The sequence below is a fragment of the Pseudopodoces humilis genome, chromosome 1 (genome assembly GCF_049639895.1).
Source record: "Pseudopodoces humilis isolate 2021_Gansu_Grassland_sample_001 chromosome 1, ASM4963989v1, whole genome shotgun sequence".
NCBI lineage: Eukaryota > Metazoa > Chordata > Aves > Passeriformes > Paridae > Pseudopodoces > Pseudopodoces humilis.
In genome coordinates this window covers 106342990-106361494 of record NC_142200.1, presented here as the reverse complement: position 1 = coordinate 106361494, position 18505 = coordinate 106342990, and the positions used below count along the sequence as shown (strand labels likewise).

Below are 18505 nucleotides of genomic sequence, written 5' to 3'. Positions count from 1 at the left end.
GCTCTTGAGGCACATGGTGTGACTCTTGGGGTGCAGGAGCAGGAATTGGACTGATGATCATAGTGAGTCCCTTCCAACTCATATAATCTATGATTCTAATTTATTTTGGGAGGAGAGGTGCTTGATATTTGGCAATATGTTACTTTCCTTCAACAAACATGTTTAAGCTTCTGATAGAACACCTGCTGTTTCTTACCAATTTTTGTAGGTAAGGAGATTCCTGGGCAAGCTTCCCTTGTCTTTGATGTGGTTTTGCTGGATCTACATAACCCCAAGGATGGTATTGCTATTGAGAACCAGCTTGTGCCCGAAGCTTGTGAGCGGAGAAGCCAGACAGGAGACTTTGTCCGATACCATTACAATGGTACACTTTTGGATGGCACATTATTTGATTCCAGGTAACCAAACCATTCAACTCTGCAGATTGCATTTCCAGTTTGGCTCCTCTGTCATGTCCGTAATATGCTCAAACACAGTTCTGTGATTTTCCTTCCTTTTCAAAAAAGTTTGAGTGGACTTGGAGTCTTTTTAAAGGACTCACAGAAAACTTTTCCATATAGGAAGAAGAGCTGTTTTGTGCCATGGCTTTGTCACAGACGCCATCTAGGGGTAGTGACCCACCCAGTAAAGCCAAGGGCTAAAGGTACACGAGCCTGAAGACTCTTTGCCTCATAGGGTTTATCTCCCAAATAGGTAATACCACTGAAGAGAGAGAAAATAAATATGATTCCATTTTATGTCCTGAGAATTTTGAGTCAGTGTGCTAGTGGCTAGTGTGAGGTTAATCATATTTACACTTGAAAACCGTTTGCATTTTGAAGTCTGATGTCTTTCAAGACTGAATTATGGAATTGCAGAATTCAGTAAGAGGGGTTTTCTGTGATAAAGGAAGAGGGATTATTGTGACAATAAATTAAAAGCTCTCTGGGAACATGAGCCTCGTGTACAGAATCATATGAATAATACCCTTGTAGTTTTCTGTGACTTTGGTTGATTTTAGTGGAACAGTGCTTTGCTATCCCACTCCAGCTTTCAGAACAGCTGGCAGAAGTAGCTAAAAGAAGGTGAAAATGAACCAATGTAAAATGTTCTATGAAATAAATTCAGAGAAAAATGTTCAGTACTACTGCAGCAGCCATCTCTGTAGTCCTTGATACACAATTTGTGAAAGCTTAAAGTTAAGAATTCAAAGCTTATCCACAGCGTACCTACTTCTCTTTTTTGAGATGTGAGTATTTTCTGTAGTAATTAATCAATTTTTGAAAATAGCTGTAGTATTTATGTGAGTGTTGCTGTCAAAAAATAGTAATAAATGCTTTGTAGGCCGCAGCCCCTACATAATTCTGAAGCGCTGAGAGTTGTTAGAGGGCTTGTTCATTAAAACATGTGGGAATAGGAGGACCTATTCCTGACCTCCTGTAGAATTCATAAATGAAGAAATAGAGTAGCTAACAATAGGGATTGAAAACCCTGGATCTATCCAGGGCAAAGTTTCTCACTAGTACAGGGAGCATGCCAAAACCTCTGTGAATGGCTGGGGTTGAGACCCAGCCATTAATAATATTTTCCTTTGCCTTTTTACTCTGAAATATTCGATTGCAGAACTGTCCTGGGCAGCTCAGCCAAGGCTGTCTGGACTTAGAATAGTTTCATAAAGCTTTGAATTACATGAGGGTCTGGTCTTGTACTGGTTTAGTTCTTTCCCAGAGCTACCTTGTAAAGATGAGCTAAAACCTTTCTGCCTTCTCTTTCTTGGGCTGTGCCTTTGTGCAACATGCCTTAAAGAAAGGCAGAAGACAGTCATATCCATGTAAGAAACATCATTTGTTGTTGTAGCCTTGTTTTATTCTACCATGAGGTGTTGAAGCAGGTCCTTCAACCTGTGTGTAAGTGGTTGGCTTGGTTTGGAAGGAAGGGATGGTGTTGATACTGTTTTGGTGTCATGATTCATTTTAATATTTAGCATCCCAGGAGAACCTGTTAATCCCACCTGCTCCTTTTAGTAGTTGAACTACATAGCTGTGGTTGCAAAATGAGCTAGTCTGCAGGGTGTCTCATGAAAATGAAAAACTTATCAACAATTAGCTATTTGATAAGTGCTTATTAAAGTAGTGTCAGGGCAGAGGAAATTTTAAAGGAGTAAACTTTTTTTTTTTCAGTTACTTGTCCAAACCTGTTTTCTGTTTTGTTTAAAATACATAAATAAGTGTGATTTTTCTTTCAAGATACAGTAGAAATGAATTTGCAGATTTGCTGGCTGTTCACTAGCTGGGGTCTCACTGCTGGGTAATCAGTGACCCGTGTGTCACTGACTGATGAAACCTGGTGGCCTGGATTCATGGCACATAGTTCCTTTGTGCCTCCCTGGTGCTGGTTAATGACTGTGTATTTGACCTTAACTGGTTTAAGAATTGTGTTGCAGAGCTATTGCAAGAGCCCATGTTTTCTTGAGTACACCTGACACTGCTAAAATGCAAATGTTTTCCATAGTTATTCGCGAAACCATACATATGACACCTATATTGGGAAAGGTTATGTGATTGCTGGAATGGATGAAGGTTTGCTAGGTGTATGCACTGGTGAAAAAAGAAGAATAATAATCCCTCCTCATCTTGGATATGGAGAAGAAGGGAGAGGTGAGCTTGGCTTTGCATTCAAGTATTCTGTAGTTAAACCTTTATTGTTTAGTTAATCTGTGTATATTTTCATTTTTCTGGCATTTGGAAGGTTTATTAATCAGTTCATTATTTTGTGGACATCAAACTGACAAGACCACATCCAGAATTTGCAGGATTAATTTGTTTAGCTAAATAGGCAGGACAATAAAATACAGAAGAACCTCACATGTAATTGGTAGCCTGAACTTGTTTGGGTAATGGGTGTTTTAGGCAATCTGGTACTTGAATGCCAGGAGTTCTGCAGTGTGAGATCTTCCTTCCTATGTGTCTTAAACTCTGAATCCTGAAGGAGTTCATCATGCAGATTTCTTCCCCATTCCTTCCACAGCCACAGCTTTTGTGGACTTCTAAGCCACCTCTGTTAATGCATGAAACAGTGAAGTAATAGTGTATATAAAACATACAATTAACATTTCTTTGGGAAAATCCATTGCTATCCAAACAGATTGCTGAATATGATAACCTTTCTAGCTTATTGCAGCATTGTGGCTGGTGTTTCAGAGTGCCTCCTGGGATGTGATTTGGATAAGTGATTTAGAAAAAAAGCCTTTCTTCTGGGAATGCAAGTTCTGTGCTGTTGATTTGGAATTAGACTCCTTTACCGACAAACCCAAATCCTAAGTCTGGATGTGTTTTATTAATCCTGGTAATGCACATAATCCTGGGAAGAGGGGGAAGAAGTTGCCTGCTTTGAGGATATTTTAAGGAACTGTAACCTTTTACATATAATGACATTCCTTGAAGCATGAGAAGTTCTTGAGAATTTTGATGATCAATATTGAATTGGTACATGAAATACAAATGAGTTATTTAGGATAGTCACAGGAAATACATGGTTATTGCTTCATTTCTGCATAATTTTAAAATTCAGGATAACTAAAGTTTTTCCTTCACCATTTAACTGAGTGCATGCATAGTGCTTTCCTACTGGTTGTCTTTCCTAGCTGGATGCAGCTTGCATCTGTCCTATCCTTTAATTCTGAATGAGAAGAGCAAAATAACTCAATAGCAGACACAGCAGGAATACATATTCCTCTGGGGTGCAGTACCTGGACATCATCTGCCTGTTCAGGTACCATTACTTTCTTTATTTGTCTAATTTGCTTCCTATTTAGGAAAGATTCCAGGATCTGCAGTGCTGATCTTTGACATCCACGTGGTGGACTTCCACAACCCCTCAGATTCGGTCAGCATTACTGTTCACTACAAACCTTCCAACTGCACGGTACTGAGCAAGAAGGGAGATTACCTGAAATACCACTACAATGCTTCGCTCCTGGATGGAACCTTGCTGGACTCCACGTAGGTATTTGAATGACCTGGTAAGGAAAATACTCCCAGCAGCAGTGAAGGCAGAATGAATTATCTGCAAAGCAAGCTAGCAGGGAATAAAGAATTTATTTTTCTTTTTAAACTGAGTATTTGTGTAGAATGTATTTTTCTCTTTATGGCTGTCTGCCAAAGGTGCATAGGAGGAGGAGAATTTAAAGACAATCTGTCATAGCATAATGAGAGAACCAAGAACAAAAAGGATGTAGGAGTGTGTTGGAGAAGAACATAAACAGTATGTGTGGAGTGATGAAACTTGTTGCATGGCATTCTATTTAAATGGGCCAGTTCAAGTGTCTGGGCCAGTCATGCCAGGACAGCACAGGTCTCATCAGGAATGAACTGACCAGGTTTATTCAGTTTCTTGTATAGGATTTGTGCTCTGTACTGATCCAGTGCTCCCTAGAGAGGTGTCGTAGGGCTACTTGTGGTCTTGTTAAGGATACCTTGAGTGTGGTTTATAGTAAATGGTCACCTGTCTGTAGCACACATTGCTGCTCCTGTATTGTAGTGTGGCTTTAAGTGTCAGCATGGAGAAACTATCAGAGGGCTTGATTGTGACTGTGAGGATAAAATGACTCTTTCTCCTCTTTTGGCAGTAGATTTATGAGGGAAGCAAAAGATTGCTCTAGCCTGTCTCCTGTAGCGCTGGAGTCTGGCACACAGCTACAAGAGTATTTCTGTTAGCTTCCTTTTTTTTTGGCCTTAATATTTTGAATAGTGCAAGTCATCCAAACAATATTTTATTTTTTGGAAGGGAAGTTGGGAAAAGCTATTTTTAACCAGGTTATAATTAATACAGGAAGCAGCTCATAGGTTTCACAGTGTACACAATAGCTTGCAGAGATGAAAAGTTTCCTTAATTTGGAGCACATGGTGCGATGCTGTAGGCAAGGATGTATACAAGTAATGTGTTTGGATTCAAAACACTGTTTATATGTCAGGAATGCTCAATTTCCATTTTGTAGCAGGAACCAAGGGGTGTTGAGACCATTTTACTCAAAGCAGCTTTTAGAGAATCAAAGATCATGAATCATGTGCTCCTAATTTTAAGGCTGACCTCTTAGCCACTGAATTGTTTTCTTTCCAAATCATACTCTGTTGTACAAGCATGTCCTGCAGAGGCACAGCCAAGCCAAATAACCAAAGAAAGGCAACCAATAGAATAAAGAGCCTTAATGCTGCACACTCTGCTTTTAGAATCACAATATATGTTTGACTTTGGGGCTTTTAACTGGTGATAGTTTCTAATTTTAGAAATGATCCACGGGTAACAAGGTATAATTCAAAATTTAATATGGTTAAATAGCAGTGGTAGTAGTAGCTATTCGTGCCAATAGCTACTACATTATAGTAACTGATTTCATTAAAGGGATGGCTGATCCATGAGAATGCACTCAGATCCCTATATGAGCTGGTGGTCCTGGGATGCATGTACGTCTGGAATTTTTACATCTGCTGAAAAGTCCAATTGCAACAGTTAAAAATATGTGAAAGGCAAAAGCCCTTATTTCAAGTTAAAATATCTTGGGGTTGTAATTGGCTCGATTAATGATTTTGATTGGATTTCATTCAAAAAGCCTATAATTTTAGTGCCAGAGGACATGTCAGCAGCAGAGACCTGTCTGTTTGGTGCTGGCTGTAACTTGAGAACTACTTCAGGTAACTGTTGGGTAGAACAAAGCAGTGGGTATTAAGTTAATTTTTGGCAATGACAGGACACTATTAGAAACTGCTACTTCTATGGTAATTTTGAACAACAGAAATTTCCTATTTTATGTTGATTTTTTTTTTTCATTTTTTCCTTCCTTTCCAGACACAGCCTTGGCAAGACCTACAACATAGTTCTGGGATCTGGTCAGGTGGTGCTGGGGATGGACATGGGCCTTCAGGACATGTGTGTTGGGGAACGACGGACAGTTGTTATCCCACCTCACCTTGGTTATGGAGAAGATGGAGTTGGTGAGTGCACATTCACTTAGCATCTCTAGTGAGTGAAACACAGGCCTGCATGTTTTATTAGCTGCTGAATGGGATTTTTTTAGCGGTTTTTCGTGTCGTTATTTTAGACACTCCCCCTCCTCCCTGTTCCGCAGTGGAATGAACATGCTGTCTGTGTTGCATTTCAAGTCATGCTGTTGCTGTGGCCAATAGAAGGACCATCGCAGTACAAAAGGGAACACGTGCCCCCAGTAATGTTGCTTTGTCAAAACAGAAAGCTCCAGGCAATCTGGTGTTGCAGAGGGATGCAAACATCGTTTTCTAGGATAGGGAGTTGGGTGCTTGTGTTTGGACATGGGACGTGTTATTCAGGAAGCAGAGCTGTAGGGGACTGGTCAGCACTAATATGTTAGGAAATTCAGAAGATACATAAACTGTGTATAAGATTTGAAACAGTGTATTGGTGCTGTTAAAAGTCCAACAAAAATACATTTTAATGCAGCTTTAGGGCATTAGGTCAAATGACACGGACAGCAGTAACAGAAAGAATGATACAGAAGTGACAAGAACTTTCATATCCAGGTATGTTGTTTCTGGTCTTCCTGGTTAAAAGATTTGAGGGAAAGGAGTCTGTCTTGAGATCACCAAGATCACCAAATTCTGATGTGTATGGAAACAGTTGCATAAGTTGCTGTGCTCTCTGAATAGCTCCAGAACAGTTTATAGTTTATAAAGACTGTCAGACATCATGTGCAGAGCTTAATGGAGAATTAATTTGCTTTAAGAGAGAAGTGCATTTCCACTTGTACCTGTCTTATGTGAAAAATTAGGAGCATTATATATATGCAATGTTTTATACATGATTTTATCTATTATACATTATAGACAATTGCATAGCTCTATGTATTGAATTGAAAATTTCCTCATATCATGAAAAGTGTGCTTTGTAAAATGCCTGTCATAAGTATTTGCCATTGTTCAGGTTACATTTGATACACATTCTGAAACATTGCATGATTTGTTAGTGTGTTGGTATATACCCAGCTGTCTGAAGAAACTGCTTGTTTGCAGTCTCTTGCAAACTGATTAGAGTTGAGCTTGATTTTTCTTTTTCAGGACTAAATTAAACTCCTTCCATGGTTTTCCTGAGGTAATATCCCAAGCTGTTGCAACAGTGTTGAGTCTCACAGGAGTACGCTGATACGCAGTGTATTGGAGAGATAAAAGAAAATGGGTTATTTCCACAAGTTCAGTTTTTAAAATTAAAAACATGGATGCAGTTAGAATCATGGAATTATAGAATGGTTTGGATTGGAAGGGACCTTAAAGATCAGCTAGTTCCAACCCCCCTGCCATGGGCAGAGACACCTTCCACTAGAACAGATTGCTCAGGACCCCATCCCAGCCTGGCCTTGATCATTCCTAGGAATGGGGTATCCTCAGCATCTCTGGGCAATCTGATTGTTCCAGTGCCTCAAGTTTTATTATGAAAGGTTCCTTTTATGGTCACCCTTGATGAAGTGATCAGGAAGATTTGATGGGCTAGGGATCACACTAGAGAAGTGCCTTTTGGAGCAGGAAGATAAATTTAATTGTGGATTAAGAGGAAATATCCCCTTCAATGTAAGTGAGGATAAATAACCCTCTTTGCCATTTGTTGTGACAGAAGGAGAAGTGCCTGGAAGCGCTGTATTAGTTTTTGACATCGAACTGCTGGAATTGGTGTCTGGCTTGCCTGAGGGATACATGTTTGTATGGAATGGGGAAGTCTCTCCCAACCTTTTTGAAGAAATAGACCAGAATCATGATGGAGAAGTTCTTTTGGAGGAGGTAAGCTGACACAATGATAACACCTGCATTGGTTTCTTCTACCACTGTCAATGCCAGTGTTGAAGGATAGAGTCTTTCCTCATTTTCTTCTCTTCTGCTTCTGGAATGGTGTTTGTCATCAAGGCAACCAGAAGGCAGGCTGTCAGCTAAAACATGGCTATTCAGCTTTAGTGTTAAAAAAGTACTGTAAGAATGGCCATACTGTGTAAAGTTATTTACTTGTTGTGGTTTTCTTTGTCAGCAACAAATCCTTAGGACATAAGTGTAAGAGGCAGAGTTGGTAACCAACATTCCTTTGCTGTATCAGCCTTCTTGGTGTCTGTCTCAGTGTTAATTGGCAGTTTGTGGTGAATTCTTGAGCCAAAGCTGAACCTGCAGCAGTGCATCCAGGAACTGTCTAATTTCTTTTGGAGCCTGGCAATGCCAGTGGCCAGTCCTTACACATGTGAATTGTGTGCTGTGCAGTCAAGTTCTTCCCCTTGCTTGCTTTTAAAATCTGCACTGTGAGAATGTCATTGGGTGTCCCAGTTGAAAGCCACTTGCTTTTGCCATACCACCTCTGATAACATAAACCTCTGCGAGATTTTCCTGTGCCTTTTCTTTTAACTCAAATTCTGTTTTTTTATTCTCTTCTGAAGTCTTCTTTGTCACCTTTATCCTTCTGTTTTGTCCCTTCTTCTTTGTCCCTTCTTGTCTCCCTGGGGTGCTCACAGGGCAGGCTGTGGCCCTGTGGAGCACCATGAAGTGCCTTTGAGGATTTAAAAACCTAATATGGTAAAACTGAATTCTTACTTTCCCTTTTCCTATCACTCTCTTCCACCTCTTTGTTTTCCTTCCATCTCCATCTTCTCTCTTATGTTTACCTCCACGCCTGTCCTTGCAGAGAAGAAAAAAACTTTTACTGGTTTAGAGAAAGAGGTAGAGGGAGGCTGTTGTTGTCCACATCAACAATCATTTTTGTGTGTTGCTCCCTCTAAGATGCAGGTGAGTTTCTGTTTTACAGTGTGAGCTTCATGTATCACAATGCAAAATTACTGCCCTTCAGCTGTATAGAGCTGCTCCTATGTCCAGCTGCCCAACCCTTCCTCCTAAATTATGACAAAGAAGTGTTCTTGTTATGGGTCCAAAACACACTGGAATGAGTGAGGAAATCCCTGCTGAGCTCCACAAACACCGATGTGTCTGTTCTAATTAGTACAGTTTGGGTGGTAAACTTCATAGGGTAGTAACAGTGCCCTACATACACTTAAAAAGTAGTAAAATGCTGGATACTCTTCATTTTCATATCCCTCTTAGTTTTCAGAGTACATCCAAACTCAAGTTGATACTGGCAAAGGAAAATTAGCTCCTGGCTTTGATTTTGAAAAGATCGTTAAAAATATGTTCACCAATCAAGACCGGGATGGAAATGGTAAAGTTACCGCTGAAGAATTCAAGTTGAAAGATCAAGAGGCCAAAGAGGAGCACGATGAACTGTAAAGATAAGGAAAAAAAAAAAAGGAGTCCTGAGCTGACCTACTGTTCAAACATGTGTACCAGAAGGAGTTTTGGCAAGCATGGCTTTGGAAGGAGAGCCCTCAGCCTATGTCTGCCTTTGCCTGGGTGTGGGTAGGCTGTTAAAATAGGAAGAGATTTTCAGTTGGAATTGTTAGATATATCTGAAAAAAGTGTTAAGTGCCTCAAGGTGGGATGTATAGACAGGTAAGGAGTGTCCTGCTGTATGTGGTGCCATGAACCACATGTGTATGTGGGGTCTGCTTTTATGTTAAAGATCCAAGGTTCTCATTGAACAATACACGGTCAGTTGGGTGGATGGTAGAGAGAAAACCTACCAAGTGCTTTTAAAAGAGTTTTAAAAAAACTTCTGTATCAGAAATATTTGTGTAGGAAAATGAATCAAAATATTGCCCATAACAATAACCCATAAAAATTGTCAGCTGTTGTTCCCAGCTCCTTTCAGAAGGCATGAGCAGTCTTCCCAGTAACTGAACAAACTCTTACGGATTTTTGCCAGCAGAAAATCTGATTTGCAAATTGATGAACATGACTGTGTCATTGCAGAATTTACATAAGCTGTGACTTAAATTAAACAGACCTAGAACTGATACTGTGTATGTGTTGGGTTTTTACCTCATGGAATAAAAGTTTCCTACCATTTGTACTGCGTTGAATTAGTATCCTTGAGTCTTGCTGGCAAGTGTTCCCATCAGTCATTCCAAAACCTTTCTATTTGCAACCTTATTTATAGTTTTGTTAGACATTAAATAGTAATGTACAGGGTCCAGATGCTGTCATAAATACTGGACACAGTGGATTTTGCATTGGGCTTCTGTCTCCTGTTTTGGGAATTGATAAAGAAGTAAGTGCTTAGAGTTTAAGCAGCAGAGCAGTCTGCAGTGGCAAACAAACAGGCAGTGATAGAATCAAGAAACAGGCCCATCTGTTTGTGTGTGCTAACATTCTGGCCCAGCCCTCAACACAAAGTCAGCCCTGGGAGTGCTGCTCAGATTCTGTGACTTGAGACAGTCACCCATTAGCTCGACAAAAGCAGCAGAGCTGCTCAGTACTAATTACGTGAAACAGACCCATTTTCTGTAAGGCCGTGGGATCCCCCTCAGTACACAGCATGCAAAGAGCACAAACACATAGAGTGAGACACTGTCAAAGAGGAGTGGGAAGGGAGTTGTGTTCCCATTATAAGCTTTGTGTCTAGTTTCTTGCTTTCCTTGATCTGTACATGTGGGATGTAAGCTCCCTGAGATGCTCTTTCTAAAAATTTGTATTTCAGTTGGATGAAAACATTTTGTATTGGTTTTTAATGCAGTTCTTACAAAAAGGGCAGTGAAATATTTTTTTGAGTTTGATACCATTAAATGTTGGATAACTGATCTTTTTGTTAAATAAAATGTTGATCAACTATTACTTTTAAACTTTGTTTTTTTTTTTTACCCCTGGAGTTTTGGTGTGTTGGGACTGTGAGTTGAAGCAAATACCCTTCCTGCAGCTCTCTTCTCTTGTACACAGCAGGCTTACCCTGAATATGTTCAACTCTGCTATTAATGTTCAGGAAAAATATTTTAAACTATGATAATGGATGATTTTATACCAGATATAAAAGTTGTGGATATCAGGGACAGGCACTTCTATTCCAAAGTTTGGGTCCAGAATGGCTCCTTACCATCTTGTGAAGGCGGCTCTCTCAGCAGACTGTTTTTCCCTTTTGCTTTACTTGGAAATAGGTTGCTCACTTTTTGCTGTGGCTCAGATGCAGATCCCTTCTGTGTGCTGACAAAGCTGAGAGAAGGAGTGGGAAGGAAGTTGTGATTGGAGTACTACCAGAAGCAGAAATCAGTGTGGAAACAGCTCCTTACTCTGTTCTCATATGTACCCCCAAAAGACAAAGTCTGTCTTGTGGATATCCCCCCTCTTTTTGTGGGGGATGGAACAAAATGATCTTTAAGGTGCCTTCTAACCCAACCCATTCTGTGTCATCCTGAATTGTTTTGTCTGAGAAAACTTTAGTGAATGAACCCAATCTTTCTGCATGGAGGAACATTCCAGATCGATCCCAGGAGGTGAGCTGAGGAGTTCCTGGTAAATCAGGATAACAGAATTGTCCTCCAGGGCAGATGTAGGAGAAAAAGCAGCACTGAACTGCCATCAGTTGATGATCCCAAAAATTGCTGTGCTGGATTTTTTTTGAAGTGCTTGTCAGTGATGGGATAACAGAGATGACTTTACCAGTGCCTCTGTCTAGGGTAAGTACATCTGAAATTCTCATGCCATTGCTCCTTAGGACTTGGCACACGTGGCTCATGATCCATGTAAAGATGTTTTTCCTTTCTCATGTTTTTCCTTCAAGAGGAAGTTTTTGTTGCCCTCATCCCTCCAAGCCCACAGGTTGCCATTTTGGAAATCAGAATGCAACTTTGGGGCAAATCAAAGAATATGTGGAAAAACTTTCTATAAAATAATGATGTTTATACAGGGTATTGCCCAGACCTGGCAGAGGCCAGGTATGCCTGGCTGTATTAGGCTAAACTGTTTAAAAATCCAGAATTTCTGATGACTAACATAGACCCAGTCCTTTTCCTTCTGGCAGCTATTGGCGTCTTCCTTGAAGGAAGGCTTGGGGCCACCTTCCTCAGCAAAGGGTTGCACTTGAGGTGAATCCTCCACCTATTGCTTCTTATGGTCTGTGGCAGCCCCTAAAAGTGAGGGCAGTCTGCCTTGCCTGTTCACCAAACCAGGCCCTGGGGGTACGGGGAGCTGGCTGGGAAGTGAAATTGTGCTGGTGTGGACTGGGAGAGGGAGATATTTTCTATGTCAAAGCAAGATAAAGTAGCTATTTAGAATTAATCTAGCTGTCTATTTAGAATTCATCTATTTATTAGCATTTTATTGTTAGTATTTAGAATTTGCCTATGTAGAATTTATCTATTAGCATCTACTATCTCCTAGTATTTAGAACTTACCTATTTAGAATTATCTATAGAATCTCTCTATTTTGGATTTATTTATTTATAGAATTAGTATCTAGATAGCTTTTTACCATACTTAACTGAGACTACTTTATAAAAATAGATGATAACTCTCAAGGGTCATTAGGAACCAGATGTAACTGGGCTTGGATAATGGGTCTCCAGACCTCGGGCTGTTTCTACTCCTCTCATGAAACAGCCAGGTGCTATTCTCAGAGCTGGCAGCTGACTCCTGTTAGGAAAGGAAGTTGCTGGCAAGCCAGGGTTGGCAATTGGTGCCTGAATTGTCAGGGGCACAGTGGAAAAGGAACATGGGTGTGTACCCAGAAAAACCCAGGTATTTATGAATATTTTATTTCTGTGTGATTTTTGTGTCCTAATTGGATAGCAATACTTTTTGCTGTGTAATTCCATCCATGTCTGTGTATAACAAACATTATACTTAACTCAGAATTTGCAGCTGTTGAACTTGAATATTATGTTTTTCTTTGTGAAAAAAATATTTCGATTTTCCTTTAAGCTTAAAAATGACATATTTAGCTAGTATGGGGTGCAAGTTTTTAGCTCAGTTCAGCGCTATGAGTGTTTGACAGTGAGAGGACATTTGAGCTGGCTCTAACACCCGCTAAGAGGAGGATTCATTTTCAGCTAAATAAAGGTCCCAAATACTTAACCTTGGACATCTACTACTGACAGAACAGATATTGTGAGTAGAGGAAGAAAAAATAGTAACATTCACTTAATTTTGTTTATTCCTTTCTTTTAACTTTAGATATACTCCTTTGGCTATGGGAAAATGATCTGGGAAATGCATATCTTTCTTTCCAAGCTAAATAATAAATACATTTTTAGAGTTGCAAAATGTTTCTAGTTAGAAATTTTATTTAGAAAGACATACTACTCACAATATTTCTTTCTTAAAGGAGAATCTTGATAGTAATTCCAAGAATTAGACTAGCTGGAGAAGGATGGTTTAACCTGTAGCTGTAGAGTTAATTTTGTTTGCAGTTAATTTTGTTCATGGTTTTGGAGAGGCAACTGATAATACAAGTTCTAATTTCTAGCCAACAATCTAGTGATAAAACAATGGGATTTTGATAAAGTGGAGGAGGATATTTAAAAATGCATCTTGTGTTTTTCCTTTACTAATTCATAAGCAAGAGTTATGGTTGGCAGTGGGATGTGAGATGATGAACAGACAATGATAATCTGTACAGCACAATGCAGGTTTTTAAAGTCTGACCTCCTGGTTCAGGCTGATTGCATAAGTAACTGTTTTTCTATAAAGTTGTATGAATGGCATTTTAAGAAGTAAATTATTTGGCATGGAGAAACCCCTTGTACAGCAATGGGGTTCTGTCAAGTAACTGCAACGCGGCTTAATTGCTTTCAATTCCTAGAAAAGGTTTACTGCTCTAGCAGATCCTTAACACAGGTTCTGAGACTAACAGGATTTAATGACAGGAGAAAAGTGTGCTGGAGATCTTACCTGCATCTTTGTGGAAGGGCAAGAATCCTTTTCTTTAAGTGATTGTCATTATGGACTGAACATTTGGTGACTTAACATTCATTGTCCACCTGCTTGGAGGTGAGATTGAAAAATTTTCCTTACATAATGCTTGAAAGATGGTGGTTGCATCTGAAATCCTCTACCAGTTTTAGATGTCCATGTAGTTGGAAAGGCATCTCATTGCCTTCTGATATTGGTGGGTTCTAGGGAAGCTGAGCACTAATTTCTGTAATTCAGATGTAGTTGGAGATCTGTTTTGGTAACTGTTTTTAAAGATGCTTCCTAGTCCTTTTCTATATTGCTCTGCATGTTCTTTTCTATGTGGTTTTGTTTATTTGTTGGGTTTTTTGGTTTTTTTTAAATTGTGGGTTAAACAAGATCATCATTGTGCTGAAGGAGTGGTGGCTTGCTCACCTGCTGAGTGGGGCTGAGGAAAAATTCTGGAGAGAGGATCAATGAGTCTATGTGTATCCAAGTTTGATGAAAACATGGACACTTTTCCCTTCTCAGAAACACTGCACAGAGAGACCAGAACTGTCCCCCTCCTTTTCATGTGTGCTGGGATACTCGGGGAAATCCATTACACTTGTAGTCAGGATGCCAGAGAGTGTTGCTAACACATCTTGTGCTGTGAAGCTGTGACTATCAGCTACACCTCACATTCTCTAAATTTTAGCTGTTATCTGTATTCCAAAGATAAACTGCCTGTAAATGGAAAACTTTGTCCCAGTGTCAACTTTGGGAGTAATGCCTGGTAATTAGACTCTTGCAACTAGAGGCTGGTTGAGTAAGCAGTGCATCCAAACACCTTGATGTTTTTCAGAAGGCCTTTGCCTTTTGGACTTTTGTTTGGCAGCTATGGCAAAAGAGCCAGCATGATTACATGTCTAAAAAAGCTCTAAACCCAAGATTCACTAACCCTACTCCCCCCACCCTCCCCCAAACTGGAACATTAGCCCAGCTAATGTAAATTCTGCAGGTGCCTAAAACTCCAAATGTGAACTGTTAAAGAAATTGTCTGTTGAGCTCCCCTGGAAAAGCTGCAGCATTCCCCAAATCCTTGTTGTGCCTGGGCAATGCAGACCAATTCACTGGGTGGGCAGCTCATGCTGATGCCTGAGAGGAATCACATGTAGCATAGCCTTGTTTGTCCTGCCTATGCTGCTGAAGCTGCAGTGCAGGTACATGGGAGGCTGTAGGAAGGCTGCTCCCTTTCTCAGTTTTGCCATGACCATCTTGCCCTCCTTCCTGCCCCAGGGAAATGGAGGAGACGGAAAGAGGCCACAGGGACTGGGCCAAACTTCACACCCAGTTCCTGTGTCCGCTGACTCAGCAGCTGTCACTGCTGCCTTCAAGCTCTCCCCATATTTTGGTTTTGGTTGACAGGCTCTTAGCAGCTGTTGCTCCCATCTCCTCCTGTCCCTGGCACTGCCAGGGTGTTTTCAGCTCTTCCAGTTTGATGCTGACACCCGAGTCATGCCTCTAGAATGGAAGGCAGCCAAGGCACTAGTGTTCAAGATCCTCACTTTTGTTGTCCTACTGGTTTTCTTCTCAAGGCTTCCACCTCTGGCCTCCTGGCTGCCCCTGTGTCAGGCTTAGGAATTGCATGACTGTAGGTTTTGCACAAGGACATCATCCCTCAAACACTGTCTGTTCAGATGCAGGCTGGAATTTCTAAAAGGTCCCTATGCTCAGCAGTTCCCTGATGGCACAGCATGTGCTGTGCGATTTGTGAAAGGATGCTCACACTACCTCAGACTGTGCATTGAGCCTCTGCCCTGCATTCAAAACACAGGGATGATTTAGTTTCATTTTACTGCAGAGGATGTGGAGGTGGGATATGGAAACTATCTTCTCTCTTCCCTTCTTGGAAAAGTTCTAGCAGGGGTAGTAACACATGTAAAGCTGCTGATTCAGAAAAATTGTGTCTGTGATACCAACTCAGGATTTTAATAACAGACAACAGGCTGTAAGGAAAGAGGCCATTTCTTGAGATGTGTTTCAGTTCTGGTGGAAGAGAATGCGGATCTAAGCTCTCCCACATTTTCATTACAATTCCTCAGGGAATGGAAGATGGCACAGTTTCTGCTCTGTATAAAAGAAAGCAAAAGGGAACAATGATTATATTGCACATTAGGGGAGTTGTATGATTTGCTCTCTTTTATTAATGAATCATTTAGTACAGCCAAGACCTCACAGGAGCAGGGTCACAACATCATCTTTAATTTATCCTGCAACATACCCGAGCAACCTTCCGAAATTGTGGCTGTATTAAGCTGTATCACTCTGTACATGATGCTGAGAGGTGCTATGTGTGCTCAGTACAGGGGAAATACTTTCTGAAGAGTTTTTTTGTGGTGAGGGTTGTGAAACTGGCACAGAGTGCCCAGAGAGGTGGTACATGCCCCATCCCTGGAAACATCCAAGGTCAGGTTGAACAGGGCTCTGAGCAGCCTGGCCTAGTTGAGGACGCCCCTGCTCATTGCAGGCAGGCTGAGGACTATCAGCTTGTAAAACTATCTGTTGTTACAAAGATGAGAAATTTTATCTCAGACACACTATGTTAAAATATCCTTCACCTTTCACAGAGGATAAAGGAACAGTAAAGAATAGAGAATGTTTTGCAATGAAGCAAAAATATGAAGAAGAAACACTTTGCCTGAATTGGGTGAATAAAAGCATTTTTACTGAAGAAAAATATATGTATGAAAAACTTGTGTGAAATTATGTAGCATATGAGTAAGATCCTTCAAAATACAGCTGAGACTGAAATGTCTTTGAAAAGGCAACAAATGCACACTCTCTTTACAGAGCATTTACACCTTCAATTTTACAAAATAGTCACGTTTTCTAAAATGCTCCTCTGAAATGCCTGATTAAAAAGGACAGTGAACCACAGTATCCCATCAGCAGCAGTTTATCACATCTATAAATCCAATTTAGATCTCGTTATAACAGGAGTATGAGACAATAAAGAACAGTGTAACAGCAGTAAAAGGAGCTTGTAGTTGACAATTGATACCATATATATTCCATAATACCAAAATGAAGATAAAACTTTTAAATTAAATCAAACAGTTCCATAAATGAGTAATAAACACAACTAAGGTAGCACATGTGTGCTCTTCAGTCCAGTTGCCTCCTGAAAGGAATGGAGTGACTTGAGACTGCGATTTACAGGATTTTCTGTAGAATGGAGTTGGCAACTTCCAGGGATTCATCTTTCACCAAGACAATATCATAAGAGTCCATGTATTTTTCCAAAAGCTCATCTACCTAATTGCAAAAGGGATGAAGAGAAAGACCCCCTTAGTTATAGAATTAATTAATTAAGGCATTTTTGTCATTAAAATATTGCCCAGTCTTTCCACCAAATTCTAGGAATAAGCCATGCAAATAATGTATCACTCCTACAAGTGAATTCCACAGGAGGACAGAGTAGGAGTGGCCTGACCTAAAGTGCATTCCAGGATATAATACCTCATGTTTATTCCAGAATCTCACACATAAAGATACTGAAAGAAGAACTATTTCTGGAAGGGCAGGGAGAAATATAAAACTGAAGTTTTCTTTCTCCTCAATGCAAATGGATGTTCATTATAACTTAGCAAATAATCAGTTGACTGTCACTTAAAAACACCAAAAAGTAAAAAGAAGAGAGGAGAGACTGCCTGGATTTGTTAACTGGGAGATTATAATTTTTCTCAATTATCAATTCAGTACTGAAAGGAGGAGGAGCCACAGGAATTTAAGAGAATTAATTTGTATAACCTCTGAATTCTACTTCTCTAGGAAACACCTGTTTGGAAGTAGTTTTGTACATAAACCAAGGCAATATATATATTTGTGGCTCTGAAAAATCCATGAAAAATGTTTGAAATTTCAACCCAAATATAGGCTAAACACTTGGTTTGATATCTGAATATGGTATATTATAACAAACTTGTTTCTATGAGTGTTTCATTCAAAGCTTACAAGGTTATGTAAGGCTACTTACTTTATCATTGAGATAGCCAATCTTAAGAATGTGCTCAACATTTGCTACTCCATCTGCCATACTCAAGTCTCCTTGAGAATCACCCAGCAGTATGATATTGCTGTTGTCTTTTAGCTGTTTGAAATACTCTGTGTTCTTCAAGGCACCATCATGTTTGTTGTAAACGTGAATCAATTCTCCTTTAAATCCTTTTAATATTCCCTATTGAAAAAAGCAACACTGAAGTTATTTCTGGTTCCATTCAGGCAGGACAGAACCTAGAATGAAAGAGGTGATGTTACTGTTGAGCCAAGATTGAACTACATCATCTGTGATGATGAACAAGATCAGTTAGTTTAGAGTAATGTCAAGGCTGTGTGATAGCACAGTCAAGAGCAGGCAGACATTGATTCTCCCTGCTTGGAGGTGTGTATATATCTATGTCTCTCTATATATATCTGTTTTGTAGTGTGCATAAATAGCTACTAAATACCACAAACAGTGTGGTATTTATCAAACATGTTTGATAAGAATGTGTTATACGTACATTTTCATCAAAATCCATGAAATTGGAAACCACTTTGACATTAGAATGGTAGACGCCAGCCTGGTGGATTACTTCCTCAAGAATGTCGCCAATCCCAGCAGAAAATATGAACACAGGAATATTATGTTCACTGAGTTTATCAAAGAAGTTCTCATACCCTTCTCTGCAACACAGAATGCAAATACAAATCAAATATCAAATAAAGAAAGCTAA

At 39.9% G+C, this 18505-nt stretch overlaps 2 protein-coding genes and 1 long non-coding RNA gene across 10 annotated transcripts in view; 2 read left to right on the top strand and 1 right to left on the bottom strand.

The window, feature by feature from the left end:
• The window catches only part of FKBP9 (FKBP prolyl isomerase 9), a 35809-nt gene extending 25101 nt beyond the window's left edge, over positions 1–10708 (top strand). For all 3 annotated transcript variants that reach the window (XM_088063526.1, XM_014248776.2, XM_005519050.3), the window contains 6 exons: positions 209–398; positions 2491–2636; positions 3794–3980; positions 5824–5969; positions 7615–7778; positions 9075–10708. In XM_088063526.1, the coding sequence (XP_087919652.1) occupies positions 209–398; positions 2491–2636; positions 3794–3980; positions 5824–5969; positions 7615–7778; positions 9075–9257 (1016 nt within the window). In that variant the 3' untranslated portion in view covers positions 9258–10708. The remainder of the gene's footprint in view (positions 1–208; positions 399–2490; positions 2637–3793; positions 3981–5823; positions 5970–7614; positions 7779–9074) is intronic.
• Positions 10709–12499: 1791 nt separating this feature from the next.
• Positions 12500–18505, top strand: part of LOC148185186 (uncharacterized) — a 25129-nt gene continuing 19123 nt past the window's right edge. Inside the window, exon 1 of the long non-coding RNA XR_015772420.1 lies at positions 12500–12596. This is a non-coding gene — a long non-coding RNA (uncharacterized LOC148185186). The remainder of the gene's footprint in view (positions 12597–18505) is intronic.
• Positions 15912–18505, bottom strand: part of NT5C3A (5'-nucleotidase, cytosolic IIIA) — a 27990-nt gene continuing 25396 nt past the window's right edge. For all 6 annotated transcript variants that reach the window (XM_088054514.1, XM_005519052.3, XM_014248588.2 and 3 more), the window contains 3 exons: positions 18293–18455; positions 17767–17967; positions 15912–17045 (listed from right to left, as the gene is read on the bottom strand). In XM_088054514.1, coding sequence (XP_087910640.1) covers positions 16944–17045; positions 17767–17967; positions 18293–18455 — 466 coding nt within the window. In that variant the 3' untranslated portion in view covers positions 15912–16943. The remainder of the gene's footprint in view (positions 17046–17766; positions 17968–18292; positions 18456–18505) is intronic.